Here is a 14,822-nt window from a genome sequence, read left to right on the forward strand (position 1 = left end):
AGACGAAATAATGGTAGCCTTCTAGCTTACAGTCAGAATAGCGAAGATGTCATATTACCTCTTAACTGTGACCGCTCTTACAGACCGGCTATGAAGGTGTTCTTTTGATTCCAAACTTGACCAACTCATCTGATTGTTTTCTTATTTTTATATAATTCCATTCATTTGACTCTGAACATGTGCAACCTAAATTCTCTAAAGAAGATATGTTATGTTTCACATCTGTTTCAACGTATGCAAGAAACAGTATTTTCCATAGAATAGACCTATGCAATATGTATTCCTTTTTCTCCACTCAGCAAAGGAAACTTTGAGACCCTAGAACAGAAATGTATTTCCCTTCTCCATTCAGCAAGGGACTCCTTTGGGCCCTTTACAATAGGATACTCTCAAATCCCCTTTCTCCAGTCTGCCAGTACACCCTACAGACTCATTCCTACACACACATTGCATAGAACATTACATGATTATCTTGACTTTACATGGGGATCTACCATACTTGGAAGACAACAGTGTCCATCGCTAGTAACGTACTCGACTAGTCTCAGATTGTAACACTTTAACACTTATATACTGTTTAGAGTGGCAGGCAGGACATACTTCTTGTGTGGCGCTACTTGATTGGTTTCGAGGGGGTTTCAGTAGGTTTGTTTTACAAGGTAAATGAGATAGCAGGCAAGTAACACTATTAACTAGGTTTACATACAAGGGTGATAGTTCAATTCAGAACTCGCTCACTATTTCCTGATTCAGTGATTCATGAATTGTGTTCATTTGCAGTTAGGCTTTATTGGCAAGTGCACCCGTGGGCATAACAAAGCCAGTACTACAAGACAGTTTTGGTATGTGAATAAGACAGATATAGCACCATTATACCATAGAGCTGGTATTTCTCCTTGTGTTTTTTGTTTTTTTTTAGTTCAGGTTTGTATACCATTTATGAATGCTCTCACAGCATCAGTTGGGATTGCAATAGATTTTCTTTTTAAAAAGGGGAATTCAGGCAGAGTGTAAATTGTTTTCTAATAACAGTGTTGTTTCAGGTGCTGTTATTCCTAGGTAAGGCATGGGAATTCTACCAGTATACATAATACAATGAATTGCAGGTAAACTGGAAATTGAAAACACTGTATTCAGGATACATACTGTATTCCAAATACCAGGATTCCAAATACTTCAGTTTCTAGAATATTACTTGAATACAGACATACAGTATTGACATGAATGGGTTTTTCCTGACAGGACATTATAAATACTTTCAGTCACATTTTAGTATTGATGTTTTAATAAATATAAACAAGTTAGTAAAGGTGTTGTCAGGTATTAATATGAGGCTTTATTAGTCATTTGTATGGCTTTTTTTTTTCATATTACAATGTTTGTACCACTGCATTACTGCTTTTCATATTTATTGATAATAGTTTATTTTTGCTTAAAATAAAAATAATCTAAACACATTTTTGTAGTACTATCTGGGTTATTATTATATTATTATTATTATTATTATTATTATTATTATTATTATTTATTATAATATTATAACAACATTATAATTTGTCTAGTATTAAAATATAATTCAGTTTTTGCAGGAGAAATATCCTCGCTATGAAATTACAAATCTGTATATAGTGTGCATAAAATAGTTTATGAAAATACCTGTATATTGTTGTGAAGATATAGAAGTGAAATCAAATTTTCAATATATATATATATAGGTATTGTATTTGTTGGATTAGGCTAGGCACACAGGGTTTAGTGGAACTATGTAGAACAACTCTGGCAAATCTGACAGTGACAAATCTGTAGAAAGTTTAGAACAATGTCTTTGAGCATGTGTTAAGAATTAAATATTACTTTGGGGAGATCAGATGGAAAATGTAAGTGCAGTATTACAGTGTATTGTAGAAATACAGGCAGTGACACAGTGTGTACTTTGTGCCTGCTGATAGATTAATGATGAATAATAAATGCCAGTAAATAATTAAGATTCCATACATGTTTTAGTTTCTAGTCCCCCTGTCACTCTCGGGGCTGGTTTCAAAGCTTAGTAATTTAACACTAAGTATATATTCAGGTGTAAATTCACCTGTAAGGTCCTAAATCATGTTTTGTGTAAATGATTTTTTTAAAAGTACAGCAGACTTACCCCAAATGCTTGTAAAAACTTTTACCAACTTTGGAATACAAGGCCCATAGTGTGTCTGACAGTGAGGGGTTGTCGTTGTCATAAATCATATCTGTGTAGGTCTACTGTACATACATATAGCTGTGGTCACACTTAGCTAGCGAAAAGAGGACACAACCTTTAAAAACATAACTGCCGTTGCAAATGATGCTGTCTTCAATCTACTTATACCCCTTCTTTCCAGAAAAAGAATAACAGATATTCAAATTTCATAACCGACAGTAATACAGTGCTCTGAATGATCAGGTTCTTGACAGCAGACTCAAGGTCAGAGATAAGAGACACTGACTCAAACTGTGATTGACTCGCCTGCACAGGGTTTTTAACAGTTTCACATCAGTGACCCTGTAGGCCTGCAAGATTAAATGTTCCCTGTTTCAAATCTGTATAGCTAAGTGTGTTTGTTTAATACTGATATATTTCTATATAAATGATGATGCAGCTGCCCTTGGGAAGACAATATTTTAATATATGAACTGGTAACAGCTTTCAAATTGTCCTGACACAAGTCATTGTTGATTTCACTGTTGTAGGGGAAAGGCTGTAGGTCTGCAGATAAGGCTGTTGCCATGGTGATGAAGGAGATACCAAGTAAGGAGTCTACAGAAGGAAAACCTCTCCTCACTATGACATCCCAGGTGGGCAGACTAATCATGGCTTCCCAACAGGAAGTTGCTACTTGCTAGTGTAACAACTGGATTAAAAAAAAAAAAAAAAAAGTTTGAGGAATCATTATATAAATCCCATAACAAAATTAAAATTCTAAATTAATTATTTAATACCGGTAATGTTAATCCATTTTTAATAGCATACAACTGAACTGTTGCCAAAGAACGTTGCCAACAATGAAAACCCTTTCCCCTCTTACAAGAATATACTGCAAAAAAGCTGTTGCCCTTAAAAAAAGTTGTTTACGTTTATGGGCTTTTTTTTGGAGCGTAAATATATATGAGTCATTCGTAGTTTGTTAAATGTCGTCATTGTAATTGCCTCATGGCCAGAACGTAATGCAGGGGGGACAGGGTTAAAATGCACAGTAACACTATAGTTTCATGATATCACACAGGTGTATCAAGAATACCAACATTCAAGTACAGACTGCTTTCCTATTCTCTTCTTCAAATCATTAAATACAGCCATACATATGTGAGAGAGACTCCTAATTACACAATACCTGCCATTAGTACACACTTAATTAAATATACTACTATATCCTTATCTTTGTCAAGCACTATGCATTTGCTATTACAGATTTATTTCAGCCCCACTTTCAATAATGCTCTACTTTTGTTATAACCTTTTTTCTACACGTTGAGCCTTTTAAACTCTCTTCAGATTTCACTGTTGCCTTTATTCTTTTGAAATATCTACAGGCTTGAACATCTTTTGAAAGTTACTCTTTCTTGAGCGATGTGCTTTGCCATTTGTCGGTTAGTGTGTCCTTCTCTGTGCTTGTTACGGTGGCAGCTTTTCTGTACTGTACCTGTTAACTATATGTTACGCAGTGCAAGATAATGGCAACAGTGAGATAAAAAGCATTCTAACTAAAATCATCCGCAACAACAGCGGATACAAAATTAGCACTGGAATTCTCTGGAGGCGTGGCTCTTTTACACCGGATAAGCACCACTTTTTTTTTTTTTTTAACTTGAGAGCTTGATAGAATGTCATTACATTATTAACAAGTAATTACCTCATTGCTCATTTTTGCCATGCAATAAAAATCTTTCTGTGTCTCTGTGCCTGGTGAACAATTTATATAGCGTTTGGAATAGAGCAGTATAATGGGTTCAATATAGTTTAGTCTGAGTGCCCTAGTTGCCTTGCGTGTTGTGTGCTGTGTTGCTCTTGCCCACAATGCTGTTTATCTTGGTTTCTTTTCAATGGGATTATGTACTGTATGCTGTTGTGCATTGAAATACTTGTTTAGGGGTTGACTGACTCATTAGAAAAATGTTCTAATATTTGAAAACAGCACATTATGTTTTTCTTTATGCTCTCGTCATTTACAGGTTTCAATACAATTTCTGTCTTTGCCTGCTATCTCCTTTTTTTATTTTCTTGGCACCCCATTCTTGTTATACCCTGTTATAGCGTGTTTCCTATTCCTTTGAAGCTTTTCCTTATTCCTTTATAATTTAGTTGTTAAATGCACTTGAAAATACTTTTTTTGTCATTTTCTGAAGCACCATAATGTAACATAAACCCTGTTTATTTTATTTATTTATTTTTAAACCTGCTTATTATTATTAGTTGACCAGTATCCACAAGTTAGGTTAGCCTTGATAAGGCTGGCAATAATGCATACCTCGTTTCACGGTAAGTATATTTTCTCCTTTGTTGACATTCATTTTTACATTCATGGACAGTTGGTTAATCTTCTCGTCCAATCACATTTGACCTACAATGAATCCAATTACCAGCTGATGTTGATATGAAAACTGTCCTTTGTTTTCCTTACCAGTAGTCTTGATAGAAATGTTAGAATCTGTACTCTTCAGAATCTGCATTCTTCATATCTTAGTCTATGTATCTTGTTACCTCTTGCTTTTGATCTCCTGTCTAGTTGTGCTCTGTAAGAATGCATTCTTCTAAAATATTTTGCTCACATGCATTGCATTTATCAGTAGAAATCCAGTTGTTGTTTTAGCCTAATGGCTAGCAAGCCATGTTATTGATGAATTTGTTTAAATGTTGTTTTAATACTGTATTTGGCTCTTTATACTCATAAGTCATGCCAGCTTATGGGTCTGGCTTCATCTCATTCTCATGAGTTTAGGATGCGATGAAGTTTATTTGTTTTAAATGTCTGCTTTCTGTTCAGTTTTAACCTTTCTTTTTAGTGTTCAGGATGGCCTTTCAACTTTACTTAAGCATTTACAACTGAACCATCCTTGTAAACATGCCAGATCTAATTGACTAACCAATACAGAAATAGGAAGCGCTGACATTTAATTGCCATGTTTTACACATCCACGGTGGCAGGGAATTAAACAGACCTACTTTACTTCAATTAAAGTCTGACTACATGGGACAGTTTCTTTCACTGACTGGCACCATACTTCTTGCAAGGTGGCCTGCATTAGGAGAATCAATATAGACTTTTAAATCCCTGAATACAATCAGTATTCACCTGTATAGCATAGCACTTGATACCAGACACTGTATGCAACAATTGCATTCTGTCAGCTGGGCTACTTTCCTCGCTCTATAATAATTTGTCTTTCTGTAAAATTGTTACCTCTAGCTCCTCAGATGTAAAATGTAAATCCACTGATATTCTTTCTGAAAGCGTACTCCAATAGTTTGTATTACCAGATTGTCAGCTGTGGAAGTTTATCCCACACTTGCTGGTGTTCCACAGCAATCTGTTTTCTGTGAATTGATGGCCAGCACAGAAACACTAGCAAGCTGGCCAGCATTACAGTTCTTCCGCTAGTATCTTCAGCATGATAAAACTAGACATCTGCAACACAGTATTTTTAACCTATTTTTTATTTATTATTGCGTTACCTACTTCGAATCGTCATGCACCCTCTGTGTTATTGTGTATTTACTAACCAAGGACATAAAAGTTTAATATATTTATATGACCAAATAACTAAATGTTAAAACTTCCATAAGGACTAGAAATATTGAACAAATGCTCTAAAACAACTCCTTGAAATCACCATGTTGCAGTTTTCTTGTGAACTTTTGAGGAACATTTTAATTCCTGACTACTGGAACACTTTGGAATGTATTATAACAATTTACTTGCTAAATTATCAAGCTAGTTTTCCCCATTGTTGAATTTCGCATTGATATTTAACACAGATACTAATTGTTCAAGGTTATCTATACTATATATATATATCTATATATATATATATATATAATATATAGATCTATATATATATAATAGGAGTTTTTCCTAAGGTAAAACTTTTAGAAAAAAACTTTCTAGATTTGCCTATAGTACTAAAAGCTTTAGTCGTTTTTTTAACTAGGTTGTTAACATTCCTGCTTTAATTATGCTGTCTCTATTTATTCCCATATAGTAGATTGTGAACAAAACCGGAAGAAACCTTTTGACTTTCTCAGGAAAACTCCCAGGAGTTTAACTAGCGTAGGGTTCCCTTGACAAAGACATCTAAGACATATCTTTTGGCTTCCTGCCTGGACTCCACAATTAGCAAAATATTTCCATTACATAATTCTGGATTACCCTTCAAGTACTTGTAAACATAGTGACTAAATGTGTGATTGGGTACAGGCAAAAACAAGGGATTTGTGTTCGATCCTAAAAATAAAACAGATTGAAACGTCATGAAACAGTTTTATTAAAATGATTATCATGGGTGGACGTTAATTCCAAAACTCTCCACAGAAGTGAGATTTGATGGATAATCCTGATAAACGTATACAGAGACAGATTTAAAAACAACACATGCTGCAGCATTAGTGTAGGTGGATCCATATAATGGCACCCATCCTTGTAACATGTTTTCTAATCTCAAATAGGAAGGAGTCAACCAGAGCACAGAGAGACGCTTTATGACTCATGTTATTTCCCTAGTGTACAGTGCTGCTCAATCACATTTTCAAGGTGTATCCATTTTAAGGTAGAAGGATTAATAAATGTCATCACAGACTCATTTAGCAATGGCAGGGGTTCTGTCTGGGTGCAAGAACCTTAATTGAGCTATAGAAGGGAAATAACTTGGGGCTTAAAACCTCCCTCTAGTTTTTTTTTTATTTAATCCAGTTCAAAATTAAGGTTAATAGCTGTTCTCGTCAAAACTGGCAACTTTTGATTTGAAAAACTAGCTTGTCAGAGATTCTGTTGCAGACATTTTTTCTGAACAATTCCAGCTATTGCCCTCATCTTTCTCAACAGCTCTGGAGAGAGGCCCAGTTTTGAGGATGGATACTCTACCATAGAACCTGTTTACATATGTTTTAACAATCTTTCTCTCTCTCTCTCTCTCTCTCTCTCTCTCTCTCTCTCTCTCTCTCTCTCTCTCTTACTCTTTACAAATATGTGTGTCACGGGGTGGGGAGTGGGCCTCAGAGAGAGTCAAACAAGTATAGGGGAAGCACAGCGACAGCGCGGGCAACTGTGCTCAGGTTAAGCCGCCAGTGCTATACCATTTAGTAATCCGACTACGCCAGTTCTATAAAACAGCACCTAGTTTAACAGCACAGGTTATTTTATTGGGAAAGAGCAATGCAAGAACTACAAGAAAAGTAGAGGAGAACAAAAAATGGAGTTCAAGTTTTTATTTATAAGAGAAAATATGCTTTCTGCATTTACAACCAGAGATTATATCAAATTGATAATTTTCCAGGGCTTCATAAGGCATATTGGTTAACCAGCTACAACAATTACAGACAGCTTTGTTTACAAGTCAGCATCACAGGTTATAAAGCACTGAAGGGCACCTAAGCAGAATAAAACAATCCAGTTAGTTATTTCCATTACATGAGAGTAGATGTTAAACTTCATGCTGATTTGAACTCGGCTCTCACCAAGATAAGCAGCAACTAAGACATAGCATTACAGTAAACTAATGTGATCCATCTGCATCTCCATGCATTTGCGTTGCTTTCCATCTGATGATGTAGATATCCTTCTGCCTGGTGTTGACTGCTGAAGTGTAATGCAGGCTCCAGGGATAAGCTTATTTTGCCTCCCCAGCGCATCTACACACACAACGGCTGCGATGCTGGCTCCGGGGATCAACCCAGTGTGGTCTCCCCAGCTCATCAGCATGACAACCGTCTGGATTGAGCTAAGTAGGGTACATCTCTGGGGTCTTCAAGTGGGCACCTTCCATCCTCTGTGTTTCGTCGACTAGCCCACGACACCTCAAGAGTGATTCTGGCGTCCCAGCATCACCCGCCTCCATCCCCCACTCAGCTCAGCCCAGCTTACTTACCCATACATCAGCGTTGCTTTCTTTCTATTCTGCTTGAGATCCCCATCCAGAATTTTTCCATCTGCTGCAACTTTCTGCCGCTTCAAATAAGTTCTTCACTGGGTGATGCAACTCTTGTCCACTTAACCCGACATCTCTGAGAAACCAAGTTGTAGAGTGTGCCACAAATCCTCAACATCCCACCTCCACTGGGTAAACTTGGACTCTCTATCCTCGCTGTTCCGTTTCAGCAGCTAGTTAAGCATAACAAAGTTTCTTCCTCTCATAAGCCTCATCCACAGCATCCTCACATGGCTGTTAACTTTACTAGATGAACAAGGCATGCTGATCCAGACCACAAGACAATGTCTGGTTGAAGGTTAGTGGTGGCAATCTCAGGTGGAAAAATAAGTCATTGACCAACATCTGCCAGCACCTTCCAGTCAGCTTCCAGTTGTCCTGGATGAGGTATGGTTTTATCACCTTTTCTTGGTGGTTGCTCTCCTGGACAGTGGAATATAGTCTTTTGTGTGTAATGCTTTGATGAAACTGGTGGCAACTTATTGGTCAGGTTACGCTTGTCTTCCAATGCTAAGGCCAAACATCGCAGCACCTGATCATGGCGCCAAGTAAACCGTCCTTGACTAAGACCCACCTTACATCCTGTCAAAATGTGCCTTAGTGTTGCAGGTGATGAACACAAAGAACATGAGGGATCCTCACCCACCCAGATGTTTAGGTTCTGTGGTGATGGGAGAACATCATATGTTGATCTGATGAGGAAACTGAACCTGCTGTGTTCCATTGTCCCTAGGTCTTGCCAGCCGATCTTGTGTTGTTCCACATTCTCCCATTCTCCCTGCTTGGCCTGGGAAATGGCCTTTACACACCTGATCCTCTCCTCCTGCTTTTGCATCTCATTGACTACCAGCTTCCTCCATTGAGCTGGGGTTGCCTTGTGCCACATAGGAGGAGGTGAACTGAGACCAAGACCTCCTTTTCCATCCTGCCATTATTCCAACTTCTAGGCATTGCCATGTAGTGCTGAATTCTGAAATTGAAAAACTAAATTGCAAATCTCCAAAGTAGGCTTTCACTAAATTTGTTATTGTCATCGGTACGCTGAAAAAATCAAATGCTGCTCAAAGAAGTTCATGTGGCACTGAACCATATGCATTAGCCAAATCCAGGAATGTCACATGGAGCTCCTTTCTCTCCTTTTTTGCTGATTGAATTTGTTGCCAGATTACACTGATGTGTTCTAAGCATCCTGGGAAACCCGGAATGCCTGCTTTTTGTACTGAAGTGTCAATGAAGCAGTTCTTTAATAGGTAGGTTAACAATCTCTGAGCAATAACGTTGAAGAAAATCTTGCCTTCTACATCTAATAGGGAAATAGGACGAAACTGATCAATGCTTGTAGAGTCTTTTTCTTTTGGTATAAAGATTCCATCTGCTCGGCGCCAAGCTCTTGGTACAACCTGTTTGTCCCATGCCACTTTCATCAATTTCCACAGGATTTGTAGAACTCCAGAAGCACTCTTGCACACTCTGTATGGAACTCCATTAGGACCTGCAGATGATGATGCCCTTACATTGGTGAATTGGAGATGTGGTTGAGGACACTCCATCAACAAGAAATATTCAAATCAAAGTAAATGGGAACTCCAACTAAACAGGGAACAAAACCTAGCAAGTCCTCAATCTCACCTCCAACGTACTTCAGATATCGAGCATCGTGCACATATTTTATTGGCTAAATAATCCCATTCCCACAGCTATCAAAGAAAGGAACTGGATTTTCAATTTACAGGCTAAACAATTACATAGGTGCCATTCTAGATCTCCCCCTACCCCTCTCACTACAGTCAGAGTTAGTGCCGGCAACCCATGAGCTGCAATTGATTGCTATATGCGGATACACACCACTGCCAGTCTATGCTATAGTTTTTAAACGTCACAGTCAGCTCACCCCGTTTTACACACAAAGTAGCATTTTGTCAAAACCCCTTACCGCTCTTACTTCCCAGACCAGCATCTATGCTCACGTTATCGTAAACTTCCTCCCAGCTCTCTGTCGTTCTTCTTAATCAAACTTTATAAAGTATCCTGCGACACACAACTGGACTAATGAATTCATTACACTGTTATTTCCTTATACAGATTCACTCATTCTTTCAAAACTAGCTAATATGAAATAATCAAAGCACAATGAACAAAGCAAAACATCTTAAATCATTTTAAATACAAAATAAAATGCAATGAAAGCTTAACCCTATTACATTATATACGTGGATTTAGTTTTAAATGTAGATATTCATGTCAGTTACAGTATGCTTGGCTTTCTTATTTTTGTCTTCAATTCCAATGATAAAAATAGCCAATGATAAAAATAGAACAACTAACACCTGTTGTGGTTAGGTATTTTTTTAAAAACATTTTTAAAGTAAGAGCCATAGTGATAATAAATGTTACATTTCCAAGCAATTTATAAGCTTTACATGTATTATATTTATAAGAATGTAATTTACTTTAAAAGAAAGAACACTAATAAATCTTTTGTAACAATAAATCATTGTAAACATCATGTTTTTTTTTTTTTTTTTTTTACAAAGCTACAATAACTGACACCTCTTTGAAATAGACCTCAGCATTCTGCTGTGGAGCTGTGCCACAGTGTCCTCTCAGGGCTTCCTTCCAACTGTAGGAGATCCCTTGTTAAAATATAGGCCGTTAACATAGCTTTGATAAATGTCACCATGACTGTGTCAATGGACTTCAGATAATCTCCTCAGGCAGATTCATTCAAAATATGTACTTAAAAAAATAATGGTTGTGCAGGTGAAGATAAATAGGATAAACTTATCATCTGTGTTTACCCTGCCGGTCGCAGAAATGGTGTTTTGTCATGGCTAGGTAGCTAGTTTGCAGTTGAGATTCTAACAGCATAGGACAAAGTTGCTCCTATAACTGTAACAGTTTTGTCAGCTCACTTGTATAATGTATAATGAGCAAACTTGAAAGGATTGATGAGCACAATATGTGGCCCCAGAGCAGTTGTTGTTACACAGTATCTGCTTGAAGACATACAGTCTCCTGAGTCCTGAGACCTGAGGTCATCCATCGGGGGGAGAGCAATACAACACATGCAGTGACAGAGCTTTGCATCATGTATAAGTTTGTTGCCTGAATTAAAATGTAGAATGTTTTAAGAATCTTTCTTTGCATGCATTTCAAATTCCTTGCTGCATAGAAGTCAACCCCCAAGTGTAGGACCTTTTGGTAACACTTTACATTACATTCGTTTAACAACTGTGTATTTACTTAGTAAATACATGTGTACTTACAAATAATTGCAATGCTATTATGCAAATTTATATTGCATTTAATGTGTAAGTCTTTTTGGATATATGTAAGTACACAATTGCATCAGAAAAGGGTTAGGTTTAGAATTAGGGCAGGGTTATATTGTGCAAAAACATATACACATTAAGCACATTGTAATTATGCATAATAGCATTGTAAGTATGTGTAAGTATACATGTATTTAATAAGTAACTTAAATGTAAATACACAGTAATTAGAGATACGTAATGCAAAGTGTTAACAAACTTTTTTAATGATCGCCAAATAACCTTCGACAGGCCAATCTTTAGAGCGGTTCGATGCATTAATCCTTTGTATTTAATTTTTGTTTCTGATTCCAGCTGGTGAACGAACAGCAGGAAAGCAGACCCCTCCTGAGTCCCTCCATTGATGACTTCCTGTGTGAAACAAAATGCCATGGAGCCTCACGGCTAGTAACCTCGAATACAGCAGGTAACTGTATTCTGCACTCTTGCTTGGGATGAGGTCCTTGCTCCAGTGAGTCTTGAATAGAGAACTGGTCCCAATAGATCAGGGGTATCCAATCTTTTTGCATTGAGGGCCAGATTGAATAACATGCAATGAGCAGAGGGCCACAGATATATAACCTGTATTACATAGTATGCACATGTTATATAATCTGTATTACATAGTGTGCACATGTTGTGTGTGTATATATATATATATATATATATATATATATATACTTATATATATAAACTGATATATTTATGAATATATATTATAATATATATATATATATATATATATTATATTATACTGTTAACAAACTTAGATATAGCAAACTATACTAAAGTTACATAAGTATTATTCACCATTAAGCAGTTGCTTACAATGTTTTAAAGTGAGTTGTGCAACTGAATCTTGGACTTGAGTATCTGGGTGATGTCTGGTGGGCATCGGTTAGACTTGATCTCAGGCGAGTCTTGTTTATGTTCAATATAGAAAATGTCTGTTCACATATATATGTTGAACCAAACAAACCCATCTTTTTTTTTGTGTGTCGTCTCAATTGGAGGAAACAGACACTTGTGAAATTGTGTCAAAGGCTGCTCTTGATGACAGCTGCAAAGCATATCATCACACTGCAGTTCAATTAGTTCCAACTGCAAGTTCTCAGGTGTTTGATCAATATTCACTGTGAAGGGGCAAGGGTGTCCTTGTCAGTCACTGAAAAGTCTTTAAAGCACTTGTTGAACTCTGCAATTAAGGCTGATATAATCGATACATATTTCTCCATTGATTCAGGGATACTTTTATTGGGAAAACTGTCAATGACAGCTTTTAATGATGGGAAGTGCACAACATTGTGATCTTTGACGTGTTTCTCAAACAGGCAGAGTTTCACTACAAGCGCTTTGACAGTGTATATTGAGTGTATTTGTGAAACAATGCTATTTTTCCCTTGGAGGCTGGTATTGAGTGCATTAAGTTACGCAGTGATATTAATGAAAAAGCCAAGGTCTGCTAACCATGTAGGACCTGTGAGGTAATTAAGAGGATCTTCTTTTTCTCATAAGAATGGCTTGACTTCTTATCTGAGTGAAAAAAACCCAAAACATTTCAATACTGAACCACTGCTAAGCCAGTGTGCATCGGAATGATATATTACATCACCATATCCATCTTCCACTTCAGTGAGGAAATTCCTCACCCCTTTTCAGGCAACTGCTCCTCTAGTTACTTGCCAAATCCTCTATTCTCTGTGCTACTGTATTCCTCTCTAGACTGACATTTAGAAACTCTTGTTTCTTTTCCAGCCATACAATATCTACTATTTTGCAGACACACTCCTTTTATGAAATCACCTTCAGTGAAAGTTTTTTTTTCATGCTGTGCAATCAGTTGTGCCACTTCATTGCTAGCTTGAGTAGCTTTCTCTTGAAAAATAAACATTGCTGTGCCGACAGATTTGCCTCCAACTACTTTGCCTTTTGTAAACTCTCTGTTCCAGTTTACTTCTTATACTATGCTTTGTGCTTTGTTTCGTAGTATCTTTAAACATTAAGTCCCTTCATAATTTAGACTGCTTCTTGGCAAATTAAACAAACACATTTCCCTTTATGTTTTGTAAAAAAAAAAAAAAACAAAAAAAAAAAAAAAACACTAAAAAAACTGTATAATTGCATGGAGTAAGAAAGAGCGTGAGAGTGGGATAAACCAATGACGGTCTTGCGAGGGTGGATGGGGCAGCTAACAGCACGGATGGTTGAGGAAGTTGATCTCAGGGGAACTACTTTGCGATTTATTTTTCCTTAGGTTTTAATTTATTTTCTTTTTTTGTCTGTTAACTCCTATTACACCTCCTATTAGGCTGTCTCCCGCGATCCCACAATATGGTTTGGTTTTATGTATAGGAGAGTGCTGCATTTAATGGTAAAATTGCATGGTGCCGTGGGCCGGGTGAAGACAGCTTGCAGACCATGTTTGGCCCGTGGGCTGTAGTTTGGACAGCCCTCTAATAGATCATCTCCCAGATTAAATCGACAGATTGTGATGGTTCTAATGGTGAGCTGTGTTCAAGAGATAAAAGGAGTTTTCTGTAATAATTTTTCTTTCCCAATGGTTTTGTAATTCTAAAATTCCTTATAAAAGAAAATAATACTTAATATATGTTTTGACAATCTTTAAAATCTCACTAAGATCAACTGTGCTACTTAAAATACAATTAAATGACAAATTAAAACCTTTAATCTTCCTTTATTTCTCTGGTAAACATTATTTTCCCTTTAATGCTGATATAGTGAAGATGACACATCCCTCTGGGTTCCTATTACTTCAGCTTCTAATTAGGAATGTATTATTTAGTCACTAAAACAATGTGCCATCTGTGAATCAAGCTGCATTCAAATAAACTAGAACACCCCATCCAACAAAACTGTAATACAATGTGAAACCAAAAATGATATCATTAATTTGAAGACTGTTGTTTTTTCATTATTAAACCATTAACTATGTACAAATGGCTGCAGCAAACACGCAGTTTGTATAGGTTAGTTTGTATAGATGTTTGTTTGTTTCTTGGAAGCTTGTGATTTATAGTCGCTGACAAAAGAAAACTACAAAGAAAGTGATTTCTATCATTTCTACTTTGACAAAGTATTTGGGCACCCTTGCATTAGTATTTTGTGAGCCCACCCTTTGCTTCCTTTACAGCTTGCAGTCTTTTTTTGTATTTTGAAACCAGTTCATGGCATCTTTCCGGAGATATTTTCTTCAACACATATAGCTTTGAGTTCTGCAATCGACTTTGGTTTCCTTTTTGCAACAGCAGCTTTCAAGTCAATCCACAACATCGCGATGGGATTCAAGTCTTGGGACTGAGATGGCCAATCCATAACTGTAACCTT

General features: G+C 36.8%; 1 protein-coding gene across 1 annotated transcript in view; it reads left to right on the forward strand.

Annotated features, from left to right (window-relative positions):
* The first annotated feature begins 2,709 nt into the window (after positions 1–2,709).
* LOC121326645 (PEX5-related protein-like) overlaps positions 2,710–14,822 on the forward strand; it is a 49,228-nt gene continuing 37,115 nt past the window's right edge. Inside the window, exons 1-2 of the mRNA XM_041269980.1 lie at positions 2,710–2,823; positions 11,793–11,904. Of these exons, the coding sequence (XP_041125914.1) occupies positions 2,755–2,823; positions 11,793–11,904 (181 nt within the window). The 5' untranslated portion in view covers positions 2,710–2,754. The remainder of the gene's footprint in view (positions 2,824–11,792; positions 11,905–14,822) is intronic.

The sequence above is a fragment of the Polyodon spathula genome, chromosome 14 (assembly GCF_017654505.1).
Source record: "Polyodon spathula isolate WHYD16114869_AA chromosome 14, ASM1765450v1, whole genome shotgun sequence".
Classification (NCBI taxonomy): domain Eukaryota; kingdom Metazoa; phylum Chordata; class Actinopteri; order Acipenseriformes; family Polyodontidae; genus Polyodon; species Polyodon spathula.